At 32.6% G+C, this 26,646-nt stretch overlaps 1 protein-coding gene across 7 annotated transcripts in view; it reads right to left on the reverse strand.

The window, feature by feature from the left end:
* The window catches only part of Usp25 (ubiquitin specific peptidase 25), a 133,664-nt gene that overhangs the window by 11,705 nt on the left and 95,313 nt on the right, over window positions 1-26,646 (reverse strand). For 5 of the 7 annotated variants that reach the window (XM_087208348.1, XM_021256118.2, XM_087208341.1 and 2 more), the window contains 5 exons: window positions 22,214-22,353; window positions 16,814-16,927; window positions 14,871-14,966; window positions 5,382-5,560; window positions 2,979-3,057 (listed from right to left, as the gene is read on the reverse strand). In XM_087208348.1, the coding sequence (XP_087064474.1) occupies window positions 2,979-3,057; window positions 5,382-5,560; window positions 14,871-14,966; window positions 16,814-16,927; window positions 22,214-22,353 (608 nt within the window). The remainder of the gene's footprint in view (window positions 1-2,978; window positions 3,058-5,381; window positions 5,561-14,870; window positions 14,967-16,813; window positions 16,928-22,213; window positions 22,354-26,646) is intronic. The other 2 variants (XM_021256119.2, XM_004842206.4) reach the window with 2 other exon arrangements.

A 26,646-nucleotide genomic window follows, 5' to 3' on the forward strand; every position in this document is an offset into this window, starting at 1 on the left:
GAGGAAAGACGTGTAAAGTAGGGGCCAAATGAGGTGTGACTGCTGAGGAGGATATTACCACCATTAAAAAGAAACTATGTATTTTGTAGGGGGACAAGAAGAAAGATGCACCAAGGGCATTTCAGTAATCAGAAAGACATCATTCATTGCAGTATTAAAGGTGCAAAAATGTCAAACTTTCCTTTCTGAGAAAAGTCCCTGGAACTCCAGCTGAAGAATAGCTTCCTTAGGAATTGGCTCCATGGGATTCACTTCACGATGCTCAGCTCTCCAGGTTCTGAAGAGGCCACTCACTGCAGCCATGGTCTAAAAAAGCATAGCTATTGCTCCACCACACCCTTCCTCTATAAGCAGAACTTGCCATCATCCATGTGAGGCTGGTTTTACTGGCATGCAGAATGCAAGAGTTGTGGAGTTAGGTAGGCTTCCACCAGATTTCAAAGGTAGGTCTGGAGGGTCAGGCAAGGAGGCCCTGAGAGGGCAGTGTGTGAAAATGTGGGAATCCAGAAGGTGGTCCAGTGGAATCCTCAGGAAAAAGGAAATGCCAAGAACATGAAACAATTGCTCAGGAAAGCTTCAGGCTGTGAGCAAAGCCAGTTCAAAGGAGAGAACATGTGAACTGAAGCCAGCAAGGTTATAGAGGTAGGCCACCCACACCCTAAGGAACTCGCATACCATGTATAGCCCAGATGCCAGATATGGAGCAACAGGAATTAATGTTGGTACTCCTGTCCTTTGGTCCAATTCTTTTCTACCCCTGATTCTTCCCTTTTGGAATGGGATAGTTCACCATGTGTCATTATACTCCGGAATTATGTAACTTGTTTTTGATTTTTACAGAGATTCATAGGTTTGCTTTGTCTTAGAAAAGACTTTGACCTGGATTATTGAAAAACGTTTGTCTGTTAAAACTTTATGGTAGAGATTATTACATTTTCAGTCATATGCAAGATAGCTGTATCATGTTACACAAAATTATTAACTTGTGTGTTTATTTGGAAAATACGGTACATGTCAAATTGAAAAGGGGTGGAATGTGGTTAAACTTAATTGTGTCAACTTGATTCACTTGGAAGCCAACCTGGGCATGATTAAAGAATACTTCTGGTATGTCTGGGAGAGTCAGATTAAGTGTGACTTTCCATTTATATACGGTCCCTGGCCACATTCACTCTTGGCACTGTTCCTCTGCTGTTTCTAGGGCACCATAAATTAACCATCTAGTTATACTCCATCATGCCCTTCCTCTATGATGTTCCTCCGATAGAGCCAGTTTATCATGGACTGAGTCCCTTGAAACTATGATCCAAATAAACCTTGTCCTCCTTTAAGTTGTGGACGTCAGGTAATCGGTTCCAGCAACAGGAAAGCTGACTAAATAGAATATAAAGTACAGAAAAAATCCTTTTTTTTTCACTCCCAGAGACACTTATTGAAAAGCATTTCTACTGTTCACTGATTTACCTGACATCTCTGGCACATTTATGTCTATATATGGGTGAATCTTAGATTCACTATTCTGATTTACTTATTCCTATGCTATTACTATAAAGCTGTAAAAATACAAACAGTATATCTTGATGTCTAGTAGAATAACCCTTTCTACCCTTTTCTTGAAGAGTATCTCAGGTAGACTGACACCTTTGCATTGCCATATAATTTTTTAGAGATTATCAAGCTCCATAAACAACTTAGAATTTTCTCAGGGATCACACTGAAATGATACACCATCTAGCAAAAACTGACATTTTAAAATTTCAAATTTTCCAAGTATCATATGTGCATTTATTTATGTGTTCTTTAATGTTTCCCATTAAGTTTTCTTATTTTCTAGACAGATGTAATACACATATTTAAGGTATTCCACAGATTTAGATGCTACTGTAGTAGGGTCGTTTTTATTTTTTTCTAATTATTAGTTATGGGTGCCCAAAATAAAATTAATTATTTGACACAGATTTGTAGGACACAATGCTCTTTTAAATTTACAAGTATCTGTGGGTTTTGGTTTAATTTCTGGTTATAAAAATCTGAAAACAATGACTTGGTTTTCTAATCTTTTACTTTTTGCTAAGTTTTGTTGCCTTACTGCCTTTTTCCTTACAAGGAAAGCTTTTAATGTCTGCAATGCTATATATTTGTTGCAGTTTTGTCATTTTATATTTTTATTTGTAGAGACACTTTTTGATGCATTAAAGTAGTTATCTTATATTCCAGATTACCTAAGAGTTCTCATCAAAATTAGTGTTTTTCCGTATTCTCTCTCTTGTTGGTTAATGTGGTAAATTACAATTTTATTTAAAGAAATTTAAAGTAAGTTTTTAAAGGAAGCCAAACATTAATCAAAGGCACACAAGAAAGTAATTAAAAATTTACTAAATTTATAAATAAAAAGATAAAACATACAACGTTAAATGTAAAGCCTTGAAGAAAATACTTAGTGTTTAAATTGGTTCATTAAAATAAAAAATACAGCATGCTTTCAAAGCAGCACAGTAGCTGTGAATGCAGGTTCTGTTATCCCCATTATAAACTTCTACAAAAACTTTATGCATGTTCCTTCAGCTATCTACGCCTCACATTTTTGTGTGTAAAGTAAGTAAAGGAGTAAGAATACCACCTACATCACACTGTTACAATCTGGATTAAATCAAATTAATAAATGTAATTTGTTAATTGTTTTTAAGCTAGAAATGTTCAGAAAGTAGGTGAAAAGTAGTGTTAGAATCTAAAAGAGGACTGCAAATAACAAAAACCAAAACTTTTCCCTTTGGTTTTAAACTTTTTGGTATACATGACATTATACCAAATTAACCCCAAAATTATTTATGAAAGTATTAACTTACTTGCTGTCATAGAAATTTAGTTTTTATTTATCATCTATAACACATTTAAACTGAGTTGGGCTGAAGTAAAATGAACATCAGTGATCTACAGAATAGCTTAGTCTAGTATTCACTCTCAATAAAGGACATTACCTCATATTCCTCTAAGTTTACTTCTTCGGGTTTTATCATTTCCAGTTTGGCTTGAGCAACTTTCATGATGTTGTGACATCTTCAAATAAGAAAAAATTTATATTAAATCAAATGCAAAATCCATCAAAAGTGAAAAAAATGTTACACAAAACTAAACAACCAAACACATACAAAAATAAAGTCCACTGTCACTGAATATGCTTAAGGAAATAACTCAATCTTACATGAAAAATGTGATTTCTGAACCAATGTAGGATAGCTACAAAGAAGACAGCGTAAATAATTTTAATCAAATTTACTGTGTAATATTTATAATTGACTTTCAAGTTAAATTCTATTAACACAGTGTCCATACATAAGGAAAATCAAACCCAGGGCCTCTAGCATGTTAGGTAAGTACAGTACTACTGAGTAGTATCTCCAGCTTTTCTTTTTTTTTCCTTTTTAGTGAGACAGGGTCTCACTAAATTGTCCATGCTGGCCTCAAATTTCAGATTCTCCTGCTTCAGCATCGTGAGTAGGATTACAGGTGTACACAAATGTGCAAAGGTATGATCTAAAAGTGGAGTGAATGTTTAAATTTTAAAACGTATTACAATTCCCATTAATCTTCAAAGTACTCTCCCTCACAGCACACTTATCATATTGTTCTTGCCATTTTCTAACATGGTTTTGGAATTCCTCTTTCCTGAGTATCTTCAGTTGTGCTATTGTAGCTGCCTTGATATTCTGAATCTATTCAAAATGTTGACCTTTTATGGCTTTGATTTTGACTTTGACTTTGAGGAAGAACCAGAAGTTGCAAGGTGCCACATGTGATGAGTACAGTGAATGAGAACACCCAGTGATTTTTTTTACAAGCTTGCCTTTTTTGATGGATGTTATTCAGCAGCAGCACTCCTCACAGTTTTGATCATACCTTGCAAAGACAATGACAGAGGACTTGCAGAACTGTTTCAGAAAGTGGCACAGAGGATGGGATAAGTACTATATGTTCAAAACTAGGAGTGTTTTGAAGGGATGAATGGCAATGTCACTTTTATTGTAATAAATCTTTTGAATTTAAGCATTCACTGCATATTTTGATCACAACTCACATCTATTAAGCAAGCTCAAAAGATATTACAGTTTCTTTTTATCCCCAAATGACAGTATCCTTAAACAGGAAAAAGGAATACAAAAATGTGCCTATCATTTCAGGTAAGAAGAGAAACATTTTAATTGATTATATGATCAGAATCATTGCCAAAGAAATTCCCACAAAATACGTAAGCTCAGGGCTGGGGATTTAGCTCAGTGTTTTCGCTGCCTGCTGTGCAAGCGCAAGGACCCAAGTTGGATCCCCAGTACCACAAACAAAAAAAATAGGTAAGTTTATTTCAAGCATAGAAAGATAAAATTATCAAAATCTACTTGTCTCAAGGACAGATTAATTGAAAGGACTGATAAATCAGCCAGGTATGGTGGCACACACCTGTAATTCCAGCACTCTGCGAGGCTGAAGCAGGAATATTGAAAGGTTAAGTAAAGCCTGGGCAATTTAGCAACTTAGTGAGAACTTGTTTTGTTTCCCCCTCGTATTCTCTTTTTTACACATTTTTTATTCAGTATTTTTGACATTCATAAAAGGATAATCATTTGTTTCAGAATTAAAATATAATTGTCATGAACTTTAAAGCAGCACGAATGTTTCTGTAAACTAAAATTAACCTTTACTACCTTGGACCTTTACCTAGGGTCTAAATTATTTTTAATGTCATTCATTAGAATTAGATAAAATTTTAAATAGAAGTTTCATATGAGTTTCTAAAAGAAAATGGTTTTAGGTTAAACAAGTTAACTTTCTAAGCCTTCTCTTTGAGTCAAAAAATGCTTAATTATTTTACTTGAATACATGACTAAAAACTTTTTTCCAGTGATTCTAAAAGAATGTCCACTTTGCTCCCCATGGAGTTGAGAACAATGAGAGATGTTTTAAGCTGTGGCAACCTGGAGTCCTACTGACACCTACCAGGTAAAGATGAGGGATTCTGTAATAGCCTAGAAATCAGAGATAATCCAGACAATGAAATTATCTGACCTAAAATCTCCCTAGTATGGAGGTTGAGAAATCACATTTTTCTCTAAAATACTGAATCTCATAAGGAATAATTTTTTCATTCATAATTAAAATGATAAATTATCAAAATTAATTTTACTTCAAACTTTTAAAAGTCCAGGGTTACAGGCTTTAGAGAAATTACATATCAACTCTGAAAATCAACTAAGATCAAGTTTTGTGCTATATTTGTTAAAATGTGTTCATGCATGTATAAAATAAAGGTACAAAAATTACTTTAGGGAGCTGTAAAAAACAAGGACAATTTGAGCATATATATTAGATATTTCACATTTTTATATTACCTTTCATCAAAACTCAAATTTCTATCACCAAATTGTTCTAGTAATGTTTTCTCAATGATTTTCTTTGGGGCCTGGTTTTGGATAAAGTAGACCACTACATGATGTAAACGATAATCTGTTTCTGGTGGGGTGTCTTCTTGGGCCAACTTAACCAATCTTGAATACTCCAATTTAATTGCCTAGAAATGCAACAAAAATGACAATTTTCATCAACTATAATAATTAAAATACTTTAATATTACAATTTTAATTCTTTTTGCACTCAAATGTGTTTCTTTCCCTTTTAGTACATTACAAATAAGTCAATGCATCTGAAAGTATTACCCTATGTTCCATGTATTTATAGAATTTTCTGAGTAAGCATACAGGCCATTCTTTATCTCATCACTATATAAACACCCTTTTAGTTCCCACACACAGAAGAAATAAAATAATACATTTAAGCAAGCCTGTTCAAAGTCTAATCAGAGGCATCATAAGATGGACAATTAAGTGTTTCTATATTATTTTACCTTTCTAGCATCAGTTTGAATATCCATATTCTAGAACTGATACACAGCTCCATAGAATACCCCTATCTCAAGAAAATGGCTGGGTCATAAATGCATAGTTAAACTACTACAATTAACTTAGCCGAACAGTACACAAATAAAGGACTAACGCAAACCCTGAGGGTCTAGTTACCACAAAGTGAATTCCTTACTGTTACAGTAGTCCTTGAATTATATTTTGATTTTATTGAATCAGATGATTATATGAATATATCAATATTATCTTGATGCTTTTTTTACAAACATAAATATCTCAGAATTTACAATGTGAAATAATGTTAATACATTTCTACATATGAGCAAAATTTAAAATTTGATGATATATGAATATATTTTATATCAAATAATGCTGTATACATGAAGTTCACACGATAAAGATAACACTTTTAAACATGCATTTATATTAGGCCTGTATCTAAATTTTAGCACCATTAGCCACAAAACACTTGGGGCTCCATGCCAGATATAGAGTATTTCAAGAAAACCACTGTATTAGAATTTCTTTTTAACAGGCGGAGATTAAACCCAGGGCTTCACACATGGTACTCTACCACTAAACTATATCCTAATCCCAGAGAAGTTTGGTTTTTCAAATGCATGCCGTCCTTACATAATTGTTATGGCTGCGTTTCATTAAAAGGAGGAAAAGTAACAATAAATTTTAAATAAAATATTGTATTTATGGAGTATCATATTTCATCAATGGAAAGGTTATAAATCATTTCTATTCAGCAAAATATTATAAACAGAATAAGGTAATCATTTTTTTAGCTAAAACAAATTACTCAAATAAATTTCCCAAGGGGAGGGAGAGAAGATTGGTTCCCTACCCCAGGACATATGTATATGTCATTTTAAAATCTTACTGTTGTGGTTAAACCCCTGGCTGGACCACTTAGTAATTCATTGAGACCCTGTCTCAAATTTAAAACTAAAGGGCCAGGCATGTAGCTCAGAGCAGAGAGCTGGATTCAATCTCCAGTACTGGGCGGGAGGGGGACATAAAAATCAAATGTAGTTTTACACTTGATCTTAGCCAAAAGGCTGAGAAGTGATTCAAATGTGGTTCTGACATATAAAATCATCAAGGTTCATTGTGTGTCTAATTAGCACACACAATCTTTAAACTTAAAAAAATCTTATTTTCCCAATTTTGGAGGGGGTCCATGTTCATTTAATAACCAAAGTATACTGAATTTTAAAAACATGCAAGAGTAAAAAATCAATAACTGTACATTGTTTATATGGTTGTTATAGACCATTAGAAGACTTTTAGAATAACAAATATTTCAGGTAACATGAGTTTGGCCAGAATGAGTATGACAAAAATAAAACAAATTTGTATTTGGTTACTTAAAATAATATTGGTTTACATATAAGGAGTTACCACATAGAAGTTTTGAATTTTTTTGCAACTAGCAGATTTCTGTAAGAGTAATGAAATATATAAACTCTTGTACTTTATATGCTTATCTTTTGATTTTGCTCAATATATAATTTTTCTAACTTTCACAATAAAGTTACAGTATTTTTCAAATATGGGTCTCTAAACCAGAAAGCTAGAAAGGAATATCTAACTTTTTAGGAGTTATTTTTCAAACACACACAAACACACACACACACAATTTATTTTTGCCAGCAGAAAGGCATTTCTAAACTATTTCTCAACCTTTTATCAATTTCTTTAAGGAATTTTGACCTTTAAAATATGGTGGAATCATGTCTATTCAAATTTTCAACAGATGTTCCACGCTATTACATTTAGCAGAAATCTACACAATCTGTCATTATGAGTAACATTAAGATTACGTTAAATTGCTTCATATTCCTCTCAGTATCCTGTTCTAGAATTAGATTTCCCCATATATTTTGGGTGCTTATGATAATTATTTTAAGATAATTATTGCGAACACTGCATACTTACAATGAGATACTGATTATTAGATAATGGAACTGCTTTGGATTTAATTTTTAAACTTTTTTTGCCAGATTTTAATTACATCTAATTTACCTACTAAATCTTATTTCCTATTACTCTTGTACCTTTCACCCAAATCAGGCTTGTTTCCCCACAAATGCATACAAGTCTATTTCTTAGCCTCTTTTTTATCTGTTTATCATCTACATATAGATGATCCATTCATTAGGACTACTTGAAACCACTTCTATAAAACCTTCACTTCCAAAGATCTAAATGATTCCCTGTATTTGTCTAGTTTTTCAGATTGTACTATAAATCATGTTCTGAATTTATTTCTTCTTACAGACCTTAAACATTAGAGACTACTAAATATGTAAGCACAAAATACGTTCTGGGAACAGTTAGATCTAATGGATGATTAGCTAGATTAAGATTCAGAAATCTAGGTATATCATTTAATAATTGTAGCATAAAACAAGACATATATTGTTCTCAAACCTAGCACTATTATTTCTAAAATATATGAGTATACATATATAGTACCATGTCGTGGATTATTTTTTAAAAATTTATACTGTATCAAGAGATGAAAAAAAACCTAACTTCAAATTAGAGGATTAAAACCAGAGGCCATATTCTTTTACTATTATTTAATAAAAACAGAAATGTAAATAAATATAAATGTTTAACAGATTTAAAAATAGTATTCTAAATTATTTTGCAAAGGAATAAAAATTATATTCCTACTGGGAATATGTGATATCAAAACCCACAGGACTAGTAGTCAAAGTAAAATTCCAACATAAATAAAATAGAATTAAGTTAATTCCAGGAATTTAGAAAAAGACAGAAAATAAACCAAAATAAAGTAGGAGAAATAATGTGACAATTCAATTGTCAAATGATTTTTCTTTCCAAAGTTTGATGAACGACCAAAAAAGAAGATTCAACACTAGAAAGAAAAAAGGTAGTATATAATATAAATATCCAGACAAATATTTTGAATGTATTAAATAATAAGCATACTGTCAGTGAACTAGAAGATCTTTCTTAAAAAAAGATGATCATCAAGGAAAATACAAATTGCTGAAACTGCTTTGAAGAAGCAGGAAGACTGAAGAAAACTAGCAAAACTGCAGAATGAAGGTAGCCCTAGATCTGTACCCAATAAAGGAACCAGGCTCACATTGTTTTAGAGCTGCACACTTCAAATTTTCAAGGACTAGATGTTTCCTACGGTATCTCAATTGCCCTGGAGCCTGAGGGGCGAGAGGAAAGAAGGCCTCTTCAATGGTTATACAATGCTAGTTTAATGTCAATATTAAATGTTGACAAAATTAAAAAACATAGATAAAGCAATAGATGCTTTATACGTTCTCTACCAATCCTTCCCTCACTGCTGGAGTACAAACCTTATAAAATGTCTAAAGCCCAATACCACTCACCTTAATAAAAAAAAAACATTGTAAATAACTCACTGAATATAATATAAATACATAAAATTATTTAGTTTTTCTATCACCTACTCTTACAATAACTTGTTAGAAAAAGTGGGGCAAATGATCCAATTCATAAAGGTGAATAAATTTAATACTTCCAGTAATAAATTAAAAGTATAGTAAAATCATTATGAAGAAAAATTATAAAACCTTACTAAAAGACAAAACAAAGGATGACAAAAGTGAAAAAGTTTGTCGTGTTCCTTCTGGGAAATAACCAAAATTGTAAACAATACAATTTTTCACCTCAACTTAAACTAATTAATAAATATAATGCAAGTACAATGAAATTCTAAAAGGATTTTGGGAACTGACTCTAAAATTCACCAAAAAATAAAAAACTCATCAAAGTTTTTGTTTATAAAAGAACAAAAATTTGTGGTTCTCCTAAAAAATGTAAAAAAATCTATTACAAATATTCCATAATGTACTAGGTACACTGTTCAAATATTTAAGAAATAGTTCATTGGAATAGAGACCTAAGCAGATTCCTATAGTGATTTAGTATATGATAAAGATATTTGAAGACTGTATAAAAAGGATGCTTAGTTAAAATTTTATGCTTTTAATATTTGGAAATTTTTCTGCATGGAGAAAATTTAAATCCTGTATCTATTAATCTAAACAAAAACTGAAATCATGAAATTAGAAGAATTAAAGATCTGTATAATTTTGGAATGATCATATAGCTTCAAGCCTATAAAAATACTTGCTATATTTCATAAGATTAAAAATTTCAAACAAGCCAGGTGTGATGGCACATGTCTGTAATCCCAACACTCTCTCTCAGAGGCTGAGGCAGGAGCATCACAAGTATGAGCCAAGCCTGGAAAACTTAGTAACCTAGCAAGACCCTACTACAAAACAAAATGGCTAGGGATGTAGTTAAAAATCTTTAGGGCTGGGGATTTAGCTCAGTGGCACCACACCTGCCTTGCAAGCGCAAGGCACTGAGTTCAATCCTTGGTACCAAAAAAAAAAAAATCTCCAGTATTACAATTTTTAAAAATTCTGTACAATAAGGCATGAAAAAAATTTAAAGTAATTACAAATCACAAAATATAGTTTGCAAATTATGGATGAATCTTAGCTCATTTAACATAGATAAAAATCCATAATATAAACAAGGTAGAAAGAAGATCATCAATGCCAACTGCCATAATATTTATGAAAAGATAATGACTCTCACCAAAAATTTTTTAAAAAATTTTAAAAGGATTACATTTTTATGCCATTTTGGCTCATATCCATTAATAGGATTAAAAACCAGTTAAGCATTTGAAGGTAATTTGACAGTCTTTTAATCACTTAAAATCTGCACGCATTTTGTCAGTTTTACTTTTTTATGTTCACGCAAATGTTCAACAATATATGTTTATGAATATTCAGGACAATAAAAGAAATAAGCCAAAAACCAGCCACAAAAATAGTACTGGCAAATTTAATAACAACTGTTAATAATTACCAAGTATTCTTTATGTGACAGACACCATCTAATGAGCTCACATGGATTAGTGATAGTTAACTGATTGTGTCTGAGTTTGAAACATTCAGATAAGTTAGATCAACATAATTCTTGGTGTGGCTGAAGGGATTTACTGAAGACATAAAACCCACCCTGGCTGTGAGTGGCACAGCCAAAAGGCTTGTCACCTAATGGAATAAGAGGGAAGCAAAGAAGGAAGGCTGGCTTCTGTTTCTTCAGAGGGGATCGAGTCTTCACCTTCACCTTGGATGTCATCTCCTGGCCTCCAGCACATATCCTTCAGCCTTCCATCGCAGACCCTTCGGCCTCCTGATACGGACTTGAATGGGACACTACAGTGAGCTCTGGGTCTTTGACTGGATACTTTGGATCTTTAGCATGCAGACAGCCCTTCTGCACTCTCTACACCTGACTCTCCCTATATATTTGTATATCTTGCATTAAATCTTTTTCTCTAGTAAGCATTGACTGATGCAATTACCTTACCTAATCTCAAGATAACTTCTCATTTATAAATAAAAAACCTTACTGATAACTTAATAAATTGTCTATGGTCACAGGCTTATTAAAACAATCAACAGAATAGAAGCTATCTGTGAAAAGAGAATTAAGAAGTGAGAAAAAAATACTTAAAATCTATATTTTGGTAAATGTATTAGTTTATATGTTATTTTTCTCTAAGAAGCCCTCTAGATACCAGCTGTTTTCTCATTTTATACTCTTCCATATGAAATTGCTCATTCAATCATACCGATTACAATTCTATTTAATGCTTACTTCCCCATTTGGAAATAAGTTTCACTAAGGCAGAAGCTCAATCCACAATTACGCAGCTATAGCCAATGAATTTAGGGCAATGCCTTGTACACTGTTATATTAATCAACAGTAGAATGGAAAAGGGTTATAATATAGCCCTATCATTAAAGATCATGATGACAAATTAACTGTGTTCAGTGACACAACTACATTCAGATGAAGCTCCAAACATTTCAGATAACTGAGAAATTTCATCTGTGTAACGTAACCGCTTATTTACATTGTTCCTTTCCTCAACCTCACAAAGCTTGCAGTCTCCACAAACACCCTAGTAGTCTGTACCCCAAAATGCTATTTAAGCTTTAGTTCTTTGGCTCTTCCTTTGAATCTTATATTTTATGTATGACCCCCCTGTTTGTGCATGCTAATAAATATGTAGCCTTTTTTCCTGTTAATCTGTTTCTTGCCAGCTTATTTAATAGATTAAAATTATCAAATACTGGCAATTTCTAACAAGATGAATAAAAAGACTGGTATTTTAGAAAATAAAGGTCCTTGACACAGAAATGGTACACTTGCTTTCTACCTCCTACTGTACCTGTACCAGAAATGGACATAAAGGATGAGGCCAATGATAATACTAATAAGAATAATGGCTAAATTTAGTATCAACCAGATACTACTTTCATTATATTAACATTTAAAACTGACAACCCAATAAAATAAAGTTATTATCATCTCCATATCATACCTAAGGAAAGAGACACTGAAAGATTGAGTAATTTGCCCAAGATCACAGCTACAAAGCAGTGGGCCAACCTTCTGACCCAAGGCACTTTGATTTCACAGATGAAACTTCAAGCTATTTCCTTCCTATGTTTCAGCTATACTTAAAAGTAAAATGGAGGGGTTGAAGGGAGGGCTGGGCAAGGGTGAAAAATAAGAACCAAGAGAGATTATGTCAAGATGCAAATTTCCAATGATGAATGTCATTATATTGTATACCTAAAATGTACCACTGATTAGAATGAATAATCGATAATGCAAAATAGGAAGAAAAGGTCCAAAGAGGTAGGGGTAGTGGGAGGGGCAGAGGAAAGGAAAGAAGGGAAAGGAAAAATGATGAGAAATGGAAAAAATGGAAAGAAAGTCTTTGTAAATAGGGAAGGGTGGAGGGTGTGAAGGGAGGGCTAGGAATGGGGAAAAAATAAGAACCCAGATGTATTATGTAAAGGTACAATTCCCAATGAGAAATGTAATTGTGTTGTATACCTACAATGTACCAATAAAAGAATTTAATAAAAAAAAAAAGAACAACTAAAAAAAAAGTAATGCTTCAACAGAGAGAAAGCAGGCAAGGGAATAACAATAATAGGAGAGTGGTTAGTGAAACACTTAGAGATTATGGAATAATCATTCTTAATATTAAAGAGCAAAAGTTGCAAATGCTATGGCCACGAGTCAAATTTCAAACTCTATAGAAACCATTGCAGAGCTATTTGAAAATTGTTTCTTACCTCAGATTCATGAAGCTTATTAACTATGGCATTTATTTTGGATTATTCTATTGAAAGCTGTAATATTCTAAAAATCTGTTTAAGAAAATTCCTCTCCTCAGTCCCTATCTCACAAACTTGCTTACTGCTCTCTTTCTAGAGCATGTATTCTTGCTGCACCATCAAAATCAGAAACTTTTTAAACAAGAAATACATGTGATATAGAAATAACACAATAGAAAAGCTACGAAATGAATCCTCGGGGTGATGGTGAAAGGAGATTTTAAGTCAATAGCTATGTTCCAGGATTAAAGGAGTCAATCCAGACTGGACTCTTGTCATTCAGCTCTGAAAAAACAGCGCCGCTGGCATAGTGGTATCATGCAAGATTCCCATTCAGCTCTGAAAAGAGACTTTCCCAAGACAGTAAACTTTATAAAGGCAGAATAAGAAGAGACTTAAGCAACTGGTGGAAAATGTATCAATAATATACACGGAAAACTGAAAAACAGAAACAACTGCAAGGAAAATGAAAACCAAGGAAAAAATGTGACAACACAATCTCATATAGATATTCAGTAATAATTTTATAAATGTAGACTACTGTCATGCTTGCTTCCTTCTACTTTCCCTTTCCCTGCTTCCTTTTTTTTTTTTTTTTCCCAAGAGTAGGTTTCCAACCTTTCTCATGGATGGTAGCAGGGTGATCAACTTTTCCTGGATCCAGCTTTCTTAGAATTTTCACAATTTATCACTTCAAGTCCTATATATCAGAAAACTCCTCAGTCATAGGCATATTAGGAGTTGATCACCATAATTTTAAAATATTAAAAAAATTTATAGGTACAAAGCTATTACACATATGCCTTTTGTTTTATACTGTATGCTGAAGAAAATAGTAAGGCAGGTAGCTTTTTGAAGACAAGATTGGATGATAAAGAAATATTAAAAATTAAGGGAAAGTTTTAAGGCCAAAAAAGAGAAAGGGATATATTAATTTACTACAGTGACTTACATTTCAACAAACTTAAAAAAAAAACATTAAAAGGGAGAAGTGACACTTTTAAGATTTTTAATGTTTCTAAATAAAATGACAATACATACATGGTATTTTCATCTTTCAAATACATTTTAAAAAACACTGTAATCAAAATATTATAAAGCTCTGATGATTAGAGGAGAAAAGATGTGTTCATGGAATAACGCATGTGCATGATGGTTGTGTGTCTTCAACAGGATATTAAAAATTAATTATGGAGAAAGAAGTGAATAAGAAACAAGAAATAAATAAATCATTTTTAAAACAATTAAATGAAGAAAGCAACTTAGTATCTAATGACAATAAAATTAAAGGAAAAATATCATACTACTGACCAATAGTATGAACAGTGGGGAAAAATAAACTATTACCGGAAGCAATTGCTCAGCTCACATTACTACTTATTAATATTAATACCCTTATTCTCTTCAAATATAAAAGATAATTCAGATTTCTGAATCAGAGTCACATTATCCTTATGGTATATTCAGGAAGATATGTTTTGGCTTTCTTGAATGAGTGGATTAAAAGAAAAAGAATTTTGGATTTGCGTGTGTGTGTGTGCACGTGCGTGCGCGTGTGCACGTGCACACATGTGTAAAAGAAAAACAGTATCAGGTGGCCATGGCTAAAATAGAAAGAGAAATTATACAGGAAACCAAATTTAATTGAAAGAAATAAAACATTTAAAGAAGTTTAATTTTAAAAAGAAGGAAATAAAATGAAAATTTTAATTGTACCTTAAAGAACCCTGCTTCAGGGCCACACCTGTCATACACACTCCTGGATTTACCTATCGCCATGATAATACCTTGCATACTTGGGGTCATCATCATCTGCCACAGGGATTTAAAGTAAGAATTTTTGAATAATTAACATTCAAAAAACTAAAATCAAAGCAATTTCTTTGCATGCAAGTTAAAATGCCTTTGTTTCCCACAATAAGTCAAATGCTGCATTTCAAAAATTGCAAATGTGATCTGATGTGCATGTAAGCATCTTTCAAAATCATCTGTACAGGGGCACAGCTGGCTCACATGGTGCCTTTGTGCAATGGCAAAAAGGCATACTCTCTAAACTGGACAATTTTAAAAAGTCACTCCCTCTTAGATAAACCAATTGGAAAAGTATGCTGCCCTCTTCAGTGCACTCTTTAGAAAAAAGCAACACTGTTTTTTAACAATTAAAAAAGATGCTTCTCCAAGAATTCTGGAGTTCAGGAATAGCTCAATTTTAGTTCCACTTCTGGGCCTTGGCTAAGGAACCCTGCACAACCCTGTACAATCTGCACATCTGTAAGCAGCAGCCTTGAATCCATATGATTTATTTTTAAGTTCCAAGGCACATGCACTGTTAAACTGTCACTTTAATAAAAACAAAACACACAATTCTGACAGTACTTGCACAAAAAAGATAGTGTTAAAGAATTAATCACAATGTTTTTTACATGCCAGGAGGCTCACCCTTGATCAATAAATGAATATTCATACTAAAAACATGCAAGTTTCCATAACTGTCAATAGCCAACATGGCAATAAAATAGTTAACTAGAACAATATAATGCTGTTAAGTACTAAAGGATTTGTTTTCAGAATAGCTTATTATTCTTAGCTGTTTACATCTTAAAACATCTGTAAAATGATATATGACCCGCAATGTATCTAACATTATCTGCTTTAGGAAATTCGTTGCCAGTTCCTATTTTCACAAATTTACTTATTAATTTTATGCTACGTATTCTTACATTGACATAGTGATATTAATGTCTTTACAACACCTCTGATTTTAGTGATTATTATATAATAGCAATTATAAACTAGAATAAGTATGGAAAATTTTTCATATATGTACATTCAATTCTCATCCACATCCATTACAACTAATAAATGATAGAATACAAGTTCCCTCTCCAGTCACCTCACTCCATTAATAGGCATGGTCTTCTTTACTGTTACTATTCAGGAATAGCTTTACTGGGCCTCCCTCAAATACAGAAAAGAAAATTTTTAAAAAAGTATCAAGAGAAGAGTGGAAAAAGGGTGAAAATAATCTGATGGACCAGAACAATAGACAATTTTCATCTAGATTCTGAAGAACACTTATCATAAGAAACAAAAATGCCTCTATATTGTTAGAAAAACTAAGGAGATGAGAATAAATCCAAGAACAGATGAAGAAATAAGGTGGAGGTGTCATAGTGTATAAAACACTGTCAAGCACTCAGTAATTCTGATGAGTCATTCCATTCACTGTCACAGAAGTTGTAGGAGCAAAATCATCAATCATCTATCTTGAAATAATGTTGGAAGATTTTCTGGTAAAGTATGGTGGACAAACTATAATAAATTATTCAAGAATACAGAAAAAACTAATATAAAATTTTTTGCTACATTTAAACAAATCTTATTGTAATCTGTTAATCTGAGAGTAAACTGATCCTAGAGCTACATAAAAGAACTCTAAAATATAAAATTATTCTTTTGAAGCTTTTAGTAAGTTTTCTATATAAACTTTCATTTAAATTCAAAGTTCTGTTAGTAACTGGTAATTTCATACCATGAGTGAGTGGTAAAGCTGTGTGTTATGCAGTGACAGAGGTAAGTGTGAGGGCAGAAGCATGCCGAGAGTAACTGTATTAAAGAGCAAACAATAAGGATGGTGCAGAACACTATTAAAAAGGTACCTCGTCATCATACCCCCCCTCCTTTGATTCAATCATAAATTTCCCTAGATGAGGAATCGCCACCTCTACAACTTGCTGGTTGGAAGGTGGTTGACTTATGGTATTTTCAGGTTTCTGCAGAAGAAAATCATTGGTATGAACATTAGAAAAGAGAACAACAAGTTTAAGCACACAGACTCAAAATCTCTTAAAAATATCTGTATTTGCTAGACATAAAATAAACCTCTAAAAATAAACACTAGAAGAAAATGCATTAATAAAATAGTAATACAAAATCTACAGTCTTGCTCTTTATGTTCCAAACATTTATTAGTATATGTTTGTAATACATAAATGATTACTTTCATTGTGGTAAGGAGATATTTGTAACATATCTTAATTCTTTTTAATTCATATTTTTAACATATCTTAATTCTTTTTTTTGGTACAGGGGCTCGAACTCGGGTCCTTGCGCTTGTGCAGCAGGCGGCGAAACCACTGAGCTAAATCCCCAGCCCACTTAATTCTTTTTATCACCTTCCTCCAGCTCAAGATCAGGTACCCATTTACCAAAGATATTTCTGTAGTTCCTATTATGTTATCTTTTTTTTTCTACTCTTTAAATTATTTATACTTTGGGTTCCTCATATAAGACAATGTATGTGTATTTAAGCTTGTATGTCTGATTTCACTTAACATTATGGTCTCAAGATGCATCCATTTTCCTACATAACAATTCAAGCTTATTCTTCTTTATGTCACAGTAATACTCCATTTTGTATAAATACCGTATTTTACATCCCAAACACTCTAAACTATCTTTTCAGTAATTTTCCACAAAATATTTTGGAGTCCAAATACTTAAAAATAATAAATACTGGAGTATGTTTCCTACTACTGATTGTATAGCTGATAAGTTTTAATTTTTTTAAACTCCATAAAATCCCAAAAGCTTCTTCTTTTTTTTTTTTTGGTGTTTTGAAACAGGATCTCAGTATGAACCGTAGTTCCAGCTGGGCTTGAACTCACTATGTACCCCAAGATGGTCTCAGACTCATGGCAATCCTCGAGGACTGGGATTATAGGCATGTGCCACCACACCCAGCTCAGCTCCAGAAAGCCTTTCTTGATATTTCAATAAAAATATGATTATGACTTCCTCTAAACCCAGCAGAATTTTAAGGTTTTCTCCTCTTTCTATTCCTCCTAGTAGTCAACTGTGTATTCAAGTAATATCCACACACTACCAAGTTTAGCTGACTCTGTGCAGCCTACAAGATTCCAGTACCGCTTATCTGCCTAAGTGTCCAATGACCTCTTACTGAAAATACCTAAAAGCTGTTGGAAAGTGATGCTCATTCTTCACAATTCAATTGGATCTATTCCTTTTTATCATTGTTAACAAAGTCTATGAATTTCACTAATTCATACTAACAGAGTGCATACCAGTATGGAATCCAGAAAAGTCCACTCAGAAACACTAATATTATTCGCTTGAAATACTATTCAAATTTTACAGTCGTTATAAATAGCATATCCACTATTTACTAATAAACAAATTGGAAAAGTACTGAAGGTACTTGAAACCAGCTTGCTTATATACTTTCAATTTGCCTGTTTTCCCAAATGAGGATAAATTTTAGTTTTGATATAAAATGTGTTAAATTTTAATAAAAAGATTTTATTTCCATTTGAAATACATTTTAAGTAAATTTTAGTGACACAAATATCTTCTGACTTTTCAGAAGTACATATTCTGAAAGTTTTATTAATAAAACAAAACTACTGGCCAAGATTAATATTGTGCTGTTTTTGTTTTTTTTTTTTCATTCTTAAATGTTATTTCTGCAGCCTTGGTTTGTTTTTGAGACAGGGTCTCACTATGTACTCCAAACTGATCTTGAACTATGTAGTCCAGTCTAGTTCTGAACTAGCAATCACCCTGCTTTAGCCTCCAGAGGGCAGGCATGTACCACCATACTTAGCTTTTCAGTTTGAAATTTTTTTTTTTAATTTCCATACTTCACTCAATCCTCAACTTTTCAGAAGAAAACAATCAATCTGCATTATTGTTGTTTTCATGACAGAGAATATTCAGCTAACCCAATACCTAGTAAGAATTGTTTTATAAATGACAGGTATTATCAATATCATTATATTATTTCACTATACTACTTTAAATTGTTTATACTGGACTAATTCTAATTTAATATTAGTATCACACATTCTACAGACATGTGCTTATAAATTAAGAATTTTGAATCCTTCTGACATGAGAGAAGAACTGTGCTGGATCGCTACTCAAAAGAGTAAAATATAAGCAGGTAAATTAAGAAATCTGTCTAGAGTTTATGGTGATAAAGTTCACTTGGCAAATCAATCCAAAACAATTCCATCTTAGAAACAGAAAATAAAAACAAGGAAAATAGCTACTGGGAAATGTATTACTTAGAATACTGATCCTTTTAAAGCAACATTATTTCCTTGGAGGAGAGTGGTGGACTAAAGTTAGGGAAAAATACTTATAAGCCTTTCCAGTTACTGTTGAAGAGTTTCAACAGCATAAATCTGATTAATTATAAGAGTATATGCTGAAAAAGGGAAGATACTTTAGCTACATTTAGTAATTCGACATCATTCCTCAAATTTAGATATACTAAGGTAATATAATTTTTTTTCACAAAGAAGTTGAAGGCTCATTGAAATAAAGTACATGTTTATTTATCTTTTTGTATTATTTCAGGCTTTAATGAACACATCAACAAGGACTAAATGTGAAAAGTTGAAAAATAAGTTCTTCAGTTAAGATGAAAAAACAAGTAAAATACTGTACATAGAATTTTATTAATTGTCTGAAATCCATTAATCGTATGATTTTTGTTTAAAGTGACCTCTTAATAAGGGTAGTAAGAAAGCTGTAGAGTGATAATGTGTCCAGCCACATTCACATGCTATCCCTTTTAACCTAGTAATTCAATTATGCAGAGTCTATTATAAGAAAACAGCCTGAAATATGGTGAAAATTTTATCTGACAGCCCATTTATAATAATGTAGAAATAGAAACAAACAATGGAGGAATGGATAAATAAGAATTTACTCAGTGGAATATAATACTCATCCCTTAGATGATTTTTACTGAGTTTACAATATGTAATGGAGAAACAGGTATAAAGTTAAGTAAATAAAAGAAGGCAAGGTAAGACAGAAAATTTCATAGTCAATAGAAATTCAATTATAAAAATCCCAAAACTATGTTTAAAAATAAGAGTGACAAAAACTCAAACCCTTGGATTGAGTGATTAATTTTGAGTATGAAAGAGGACTATGCATGATTCTTTCTTGGAGTGTACTTTCCTATACTGTATTATGTAAATATATTAAAGTATTCCATTTAAAATTAAAGACATTCTTCTAAAAAGTATGCTGTCTAAATATCTGGAGTCTGTCTATGGTTTCTGTGGTGCTAAATTTTCCAAGGAATTTTTATTCTAAGTTTTGAACTTAATATACTATGTATTTGTGAAGTGGCCAGGGTTGAAGTAAAAGAAGGAAAGTAGTGGCTATTACATGCTATGACTGGCACTTTATAAAACAATACTCTTCAATAACCCTACAATCACCACCATCTTATGGAAAAGTATGACCTAGAGAAATTAAACAATTTATTTATTCAAAGCTACACTACCAGTAAGAAGTAAAATCAAAATTCAAAAACACAGAAATACTTGATCTTAAATCTGAAGATTCTTAATTACTAATACTTCTAATATACATTAAACTTAAATATGAAAACACAATATGAAGCAGGATCCTCAGCAACTAAGCAAGAGACAAAGAACCGTAGGCCACTTTTGTTGACCAAGGCTAACAAATTCTTAGACATGCTGCAGATTATACAGACAGTGAGGCTAAATGGAGATGCCACTCTCCCATGGAAAAAATTTATGCTGTTTTTCTATCATCTCTCCCTGCCTTTTTCAAGGAGAGATGAAGAGGTAGGTTCCTTGTTTGTAAGATGATATCCATAGTAAGAAAACTAAATAATCAAAATTTAAGTACCGATTTCTATGAATTTCAGTTACTGATGATTAACTAAACTAAAAAATACCATGATTCTATAATAAGCTAAGTAATGCTTTTGGTTTTCTGATATCAGCTTAAAGGATAACATTTATTAACCTTTAAGTTCTAGCAAATAAAAGTACTAATTAGCAAAAGCTCTGCAATTTAAATTTTTCTATGGAGCAAAAATATTTCATCATGTACCTATTTCACTGTCCTTTCCTAGGTTTTCCCTATGTTTTCTTTGACCCATCCCCCAAGAAATCAAAAGACCTCCCAGTTCCATTAAGCAAAGTATTTTCCAGGAGTAGCTTCAGAATTTTCAGATGTTCATTTTAAGTACATTTATAGGCTCTACAGCATTTGAAAAATCTGGAATCACAAAAAATCTATTAAAATTAATAAATATTTCTCAAACTAGAAACGAAGGATAAAGTAATTTTTGACTGTTATTTAGTTCATCAAAACACAACAGAATACCCTATTTACTGGACATTTTGGTTAACTAAGGTCTTACACTAAATGCAATTAGTACCAGGTTACTGCTAAGACTGAGTTCAATCACCAAGCAGAAATTATATGTTATAAAATTATGATATAACTGGCTAACTTTAGTTTTCTAAAGGGGAATCCTCAAATACTAAATGATTTACTTTAAAGCCTGCATTGAAAAAATAAAGTACTAGAGAAAATGAATGGTTTTCTGTACCAAATTCTTGAAATACCATCCCTAAAAAAAGTCATATTCACTGATATGACCTAGTCATTGATATAACCACATTACTGTCCTCAATTCAGTGTTATAAAAAATGTGCTTAAAACTACAATACAATAGGATACTGGCAATATTTCACAAAACACTGTCGAACTATGAACAAACTGTTTTGTAACATTCTGTTCATGCAGCTAATACTCTGTAACCTACAGTACCTAGCAGTCTTATTATTAAACACATTTCACAAAAAAAAAAAAAATGGAAATTATATCTTAAATCCCTGACCTCTCTTATGTAATCATATTACAGATGGAGGGAGAGGTGAGGGACGGGAGAAATAGTGTTAAACTTTGTACTTCTCTTTTAGGTTCCAATTCAAATAATCAATTTAGCCTATGGTCATGATTCTTCATAATTCTCTGACTGGAAGATAAAAACTTAAGAGAAAATAATCTTTAAAATTTGAGGTTGAAGAAATTATAGTCCAGGAACAAGGCAACTTGCCCACGTTCACCAACATGTTCATGGCAGAGCTGTCACTGGACCTTGTCTCTCCTGACTCCCAGAGAAGTCGCTCTCCATGAAACTGTAGGAAAAGTCACGAGCATGGCTATGTTCAGAGAGCCAAAAGAAGAGTTCTTACCGACTGCAAAACTGTCTCAGGAGTTTTATCTTCATTCTCATGTGATGCCTTGGTAATTATTCGAATAGTTTCTTCTTTCAAGTGCTTTGAGAAATCACTTCTCGATGGCTGCTCTAGATATTCTGGTTCTCCTGCTTGCGCTTCATGAGAAAAAAATCAATTGCATATCTAATGTAAATCACAAAGTCTATACTAAGATGAGCTGTTTTTCTAATTCTAAAGTTATACAATAACCAATTTAAGGCTTCTATTTAAAGTAAAACATATCCTTCAATATATGGCCCCCCAAATTTATAAGAAAACAAAATAAAAACCCAGAACCAAAGATACTCAAGTAATTATTAAATACAGCACTCATTGTAGTTATGATAAGGAATTCATAATAAATTTTTCCCAACATGAAAACCAAAATCTCACTTCGGAAAATCGTCAGGATTTTACCAACAAAAGATCTGGTTTGTCCAACAATCCTGGGCTGGGTTTCCACAAAGAAGACAGTACCTTTTAACCTGACAAACCTTAATCTTTCTGAACCTGTTCCAACAGATGACTATCACAGGGAAAGCAACCATATGTTGGTAAAACTAGTACCAATATAAGTTCATGATTTCAAATGCCATGCATGTGAAGATTTTTATTTTATCTTCAATTCCTATCTTTTTGAGCTCCAGACTCATTGAAGAATAACCTGAATATCACTGAGTATTTCATAGACAGCCTCAGCAACGCATAGGCCCTTCCAAGGCTGTATGTCAGTGGCCTTTTGCCACTCTCCAACATCACCTTGTGTCCTTTGTTCAAAAAGGTCCACACACAGCCTGTTTTCACTTCTCTATACCCTGAAGGAATTTACCTTCCAACCTTTGGATCAAATATTCTTCCCTCTTGCTTATAGACTCACTCCCTCTCTTACTTTCTCATCCTAGAACTTTAACATCCTTTTGCTTAAGTATCACTTGTATGTGGAAGTACTGCTATTATCTGATTCTAGAGCAGGGCTTCTCAGTCTCACCATTATCAAGGTTTTGGTTCCAGTAAATCTGTGGTGTGGAAGGCTATTCTGTAAACACCAGCATCTACCCACTACATGCTAGAAATACTGCTCCTCCATCTCAAAGTATGACAACTAAAAATGTCTCCAGTATAGTCAAAAATCTTCTTGAGGACAAAACCACTCTCAGATGAGAACCACTGTTCTTGAATAATTTAAACTTTCCTTTTAAACATCATTTACAAGTATAACTTAATTACTATTGTATTTATTTAAAGCACACATCCCTTGCTAGACTATCAGAATTCCAGAGCAGGGATGTCACCTCTCTTTTGCACTGCTAAAACTTCAATGCCTAGGATAAAACAGGAACACAATTTATGAATTAATGACTAAATTAATGAATGGATATGAAGAATAAGAAAATAAAGTAAAGTTTCTACATTGTTACTAGACTTGATTAAAGGAGTTCTTGCTGAGCTACCTAGTGAGACACAAGAGAGCTACTGTCATCTTAGCATTGTACTGAATTTAAAAATCTCCAAAGTGAAATATTATTCAAAGAACTACTGTATTTTCAACATATACACATGGTCTTTCATTTAGCCAACGAGCTTTAACTGGCAACTATGTGCCAGATACGAGGCTAGGCACTGGGACTCCAGGGATGACAAAATAGCATGGCGCATCTCCATGAAGCTTACAGTCAAGTAAAAGTCAACAACCAAATAATCACAGAAAAAAATTGTTGCAATATTATAACAACATTCTAAGAATAAAATGGGGGTTTTGTGGTATGGGCAATTTAGCTTGTGAGATTAGGGCAAAGTGAAAAAAACTGAAGGATAAATGACTTGTTTTGCCAGATGAAAGATTAAAGAGCCCATGTGATGAGATTTGGCTGGATCTAAAGAATAAACAGTATGGCTGGAGTAGAATGCAAGAGCAGAGATATGGCAAGAGATTATGCAGCTAAGGTGGACACATAAACAGCCCTTAAGTCTTGTAACTATTTTGTAGGCAAGAAAAAACGAGTGAAATTTTAAATAAAATGGCAACATGGCAAGTTTAAACTCTTCCCCCCTGGGGCTGGGTAGGCAGTTGAGCGGTAGAATGTTTGCCTAGCATACCCAAGACCCTAGGTTCAATCAGCATCATAGGAAAAAAAGAAATTATTAGGGTTATGTTGTGAAGGATGGATTGCAGAAACAAATAAAACTTGACATCAGTGAACGTACTAGAAGGTACTGTAGCAATACGGGAAAAAGATGATGGCACTTTTAGATAGCAAAGACAAAAATAAAGGCAGAAGTGGATAGATTCAAGGCATATTTTGAACACAAAAACTGGGAAACTGCATATGAAGATGATTCCAAATTTTCTGCATGAGTAACTCGGGATGATGAAGGTAAAACTTCCTATAAGGAAAACCAGAGGTGGGAATGCTTAAAATGTACGTAACAAGGAAGAAGTGGGCTAGGAATGGGGAAAAAATAAGAACCAAGATGCATTATATAAAGGTACAATTCCCAATGAGAAATGTAATTGTGTTGTATACCTACACTGTACCAATAAAAGAATTTAATACAAAAAAAAAAGTTAAATGGGCCATATTGCTTGACTTTGGATAGACTGAAATACATCCTCATGTATTTTATGCTCCCACATGAAGAATAAAGTAAAGAAAATCTTAAGCTATTCCAACTTAGCAATGCATCTGCTTCTAGACAGTTTCATGTAGGTGGCTTAAATTAGCTGCTTTAGGGCTTAACAGAGGAAAACTTTTGTTAATAAAGCTTTTTATTGTGTTTGCCACTCTTCAACTCTTCTGACTATACTAGAAAATGACAATGGTTGACAGTAGGATGTGAACTTAATGTAAAGAGAGGCAAGAAATTCATCTGATCTGATATTGACCTAAAAGCCATTAATACCTAGAGTTTAAGGAAGTTCTGAAAAAGAAAAGTAATTTTAATTGATTAACACAGTCAAATCTACCTTAGGTCACTTGGGCCAAGATTTTCTTTTATCCAGAGGTTTGAGTCTAAAAATCTTATTAGTTTTTCAAATGATTTTGAAACTCTTACAAGGTTTTCAAATGATTTTGCATAAATGTCATGCTGAAGAAGTTTTTCTAGAATTTTTCCATGCATATATCTTCTAAGGAACTTAAATGGTGTTACAGTCACAGTATGTATATCTACAAAGATTCAATACTGTTGGAAATCGAAATAAAAAACTGAAACTGCATTCCCAACATGTTTAAACCTACATTACCTTCAGTACTGTGCTAAGTGTTTACATACCTCATTCATTTCAAAGAACTCTCAATAAAATTAGATAAATATAAAATCTGTTGTAATATTACGTTCTAGACACAATAAACAAAACATACACTTAGGATGGCATTGTATATCAAATAAGACTTTCTAAAAAAAATACCAACTCAATCTTGAAGGATTTGTAGATGGGATTATTTGAACATGAAAAAGAAGATTCCAGGTAGAAGAAATAACATACACAAAAGCACTGTAAAGATAGATAAAAAGATCAATAAAATCCCTGTTTTCAATGACCATCCACACAGATAGGCATGTCAAAACATGAATACAACATAAAGAGAGATATGACAAATCTGGTAATGGGAACAGAATGGGATGATATGAAAAGGATTCATAAAGACTTTGGAATTTGAGGAGGATTATTAAAGAACTGGTAAAACATCATGAATACTGATTGCAAAAGTGTATTTTTTTTTTTTGGTACCGGGGATCGAACTGAGGTCCTTGCGCTTGTGCAGCAGGCGGTGAAACCACTGAGCTAAATCCCTGCTCCTGCAAAAGAATATTTTAAGATGGATACTTTAGAAGCAAAGCCATGATGATAGGAAAATTGCTCACATGTAAGAGAAATGGAAAGTCACCTGGTTTAGATGACACATAAGGTATTCACAGCGAAAAAGTCTTGGAAGAATAGCAATAACAGAAGATACTCATAAAAAAGACAAAAAAGCTTTGTCTTCATTTTATCAAACCAAGAGTAAAAATAGATTTACTAGAACAAAAACCCAAGATGAAGAAAATCAATAGTTCTTTCCACTATCCAGAGAGGAAACCTTAGTATTTTTTCTATTACGTATATCCAGACTTTATCTGCCTATCTATACTTCTTAAAAGTATTTATCTACATATGTTGTAACAAATAAAAATTTTCCTATCAATATAATTTTTATTGGTTAAAGTGAGTTGTCCTATATGAAGGGCTCATCACCATTTAAGTAATTCCATTTCATTGTTAAGAACAGCAACAGAATAACAAAAGGTTTGGCTTTACAGATAATACATACAATATAAATATAAATATTATATATACATACATATATATATATATATCTCCAAGGATTTTTGTTCAACTTCTAACACTATAAAAATCTCATCGCTGC

The sequence above is a fragment of the Heterocephalus glaber genome, unplaced genomic scaffold, assembly GCF_053883595.1.
Source record: "Heterocephalus glaber isolate CG9 unplaced genomic scaffold, H.glaber_assembly_v1.0 deba00000122, whole genome shotgun sequence".
Classification (NCBI taxonomy): Eukaryota; Metazoa; Chordata; class Mammalia; order Rodentia; family Bathyergidae; genus Heterocephalus; species Heterocephalus glaber.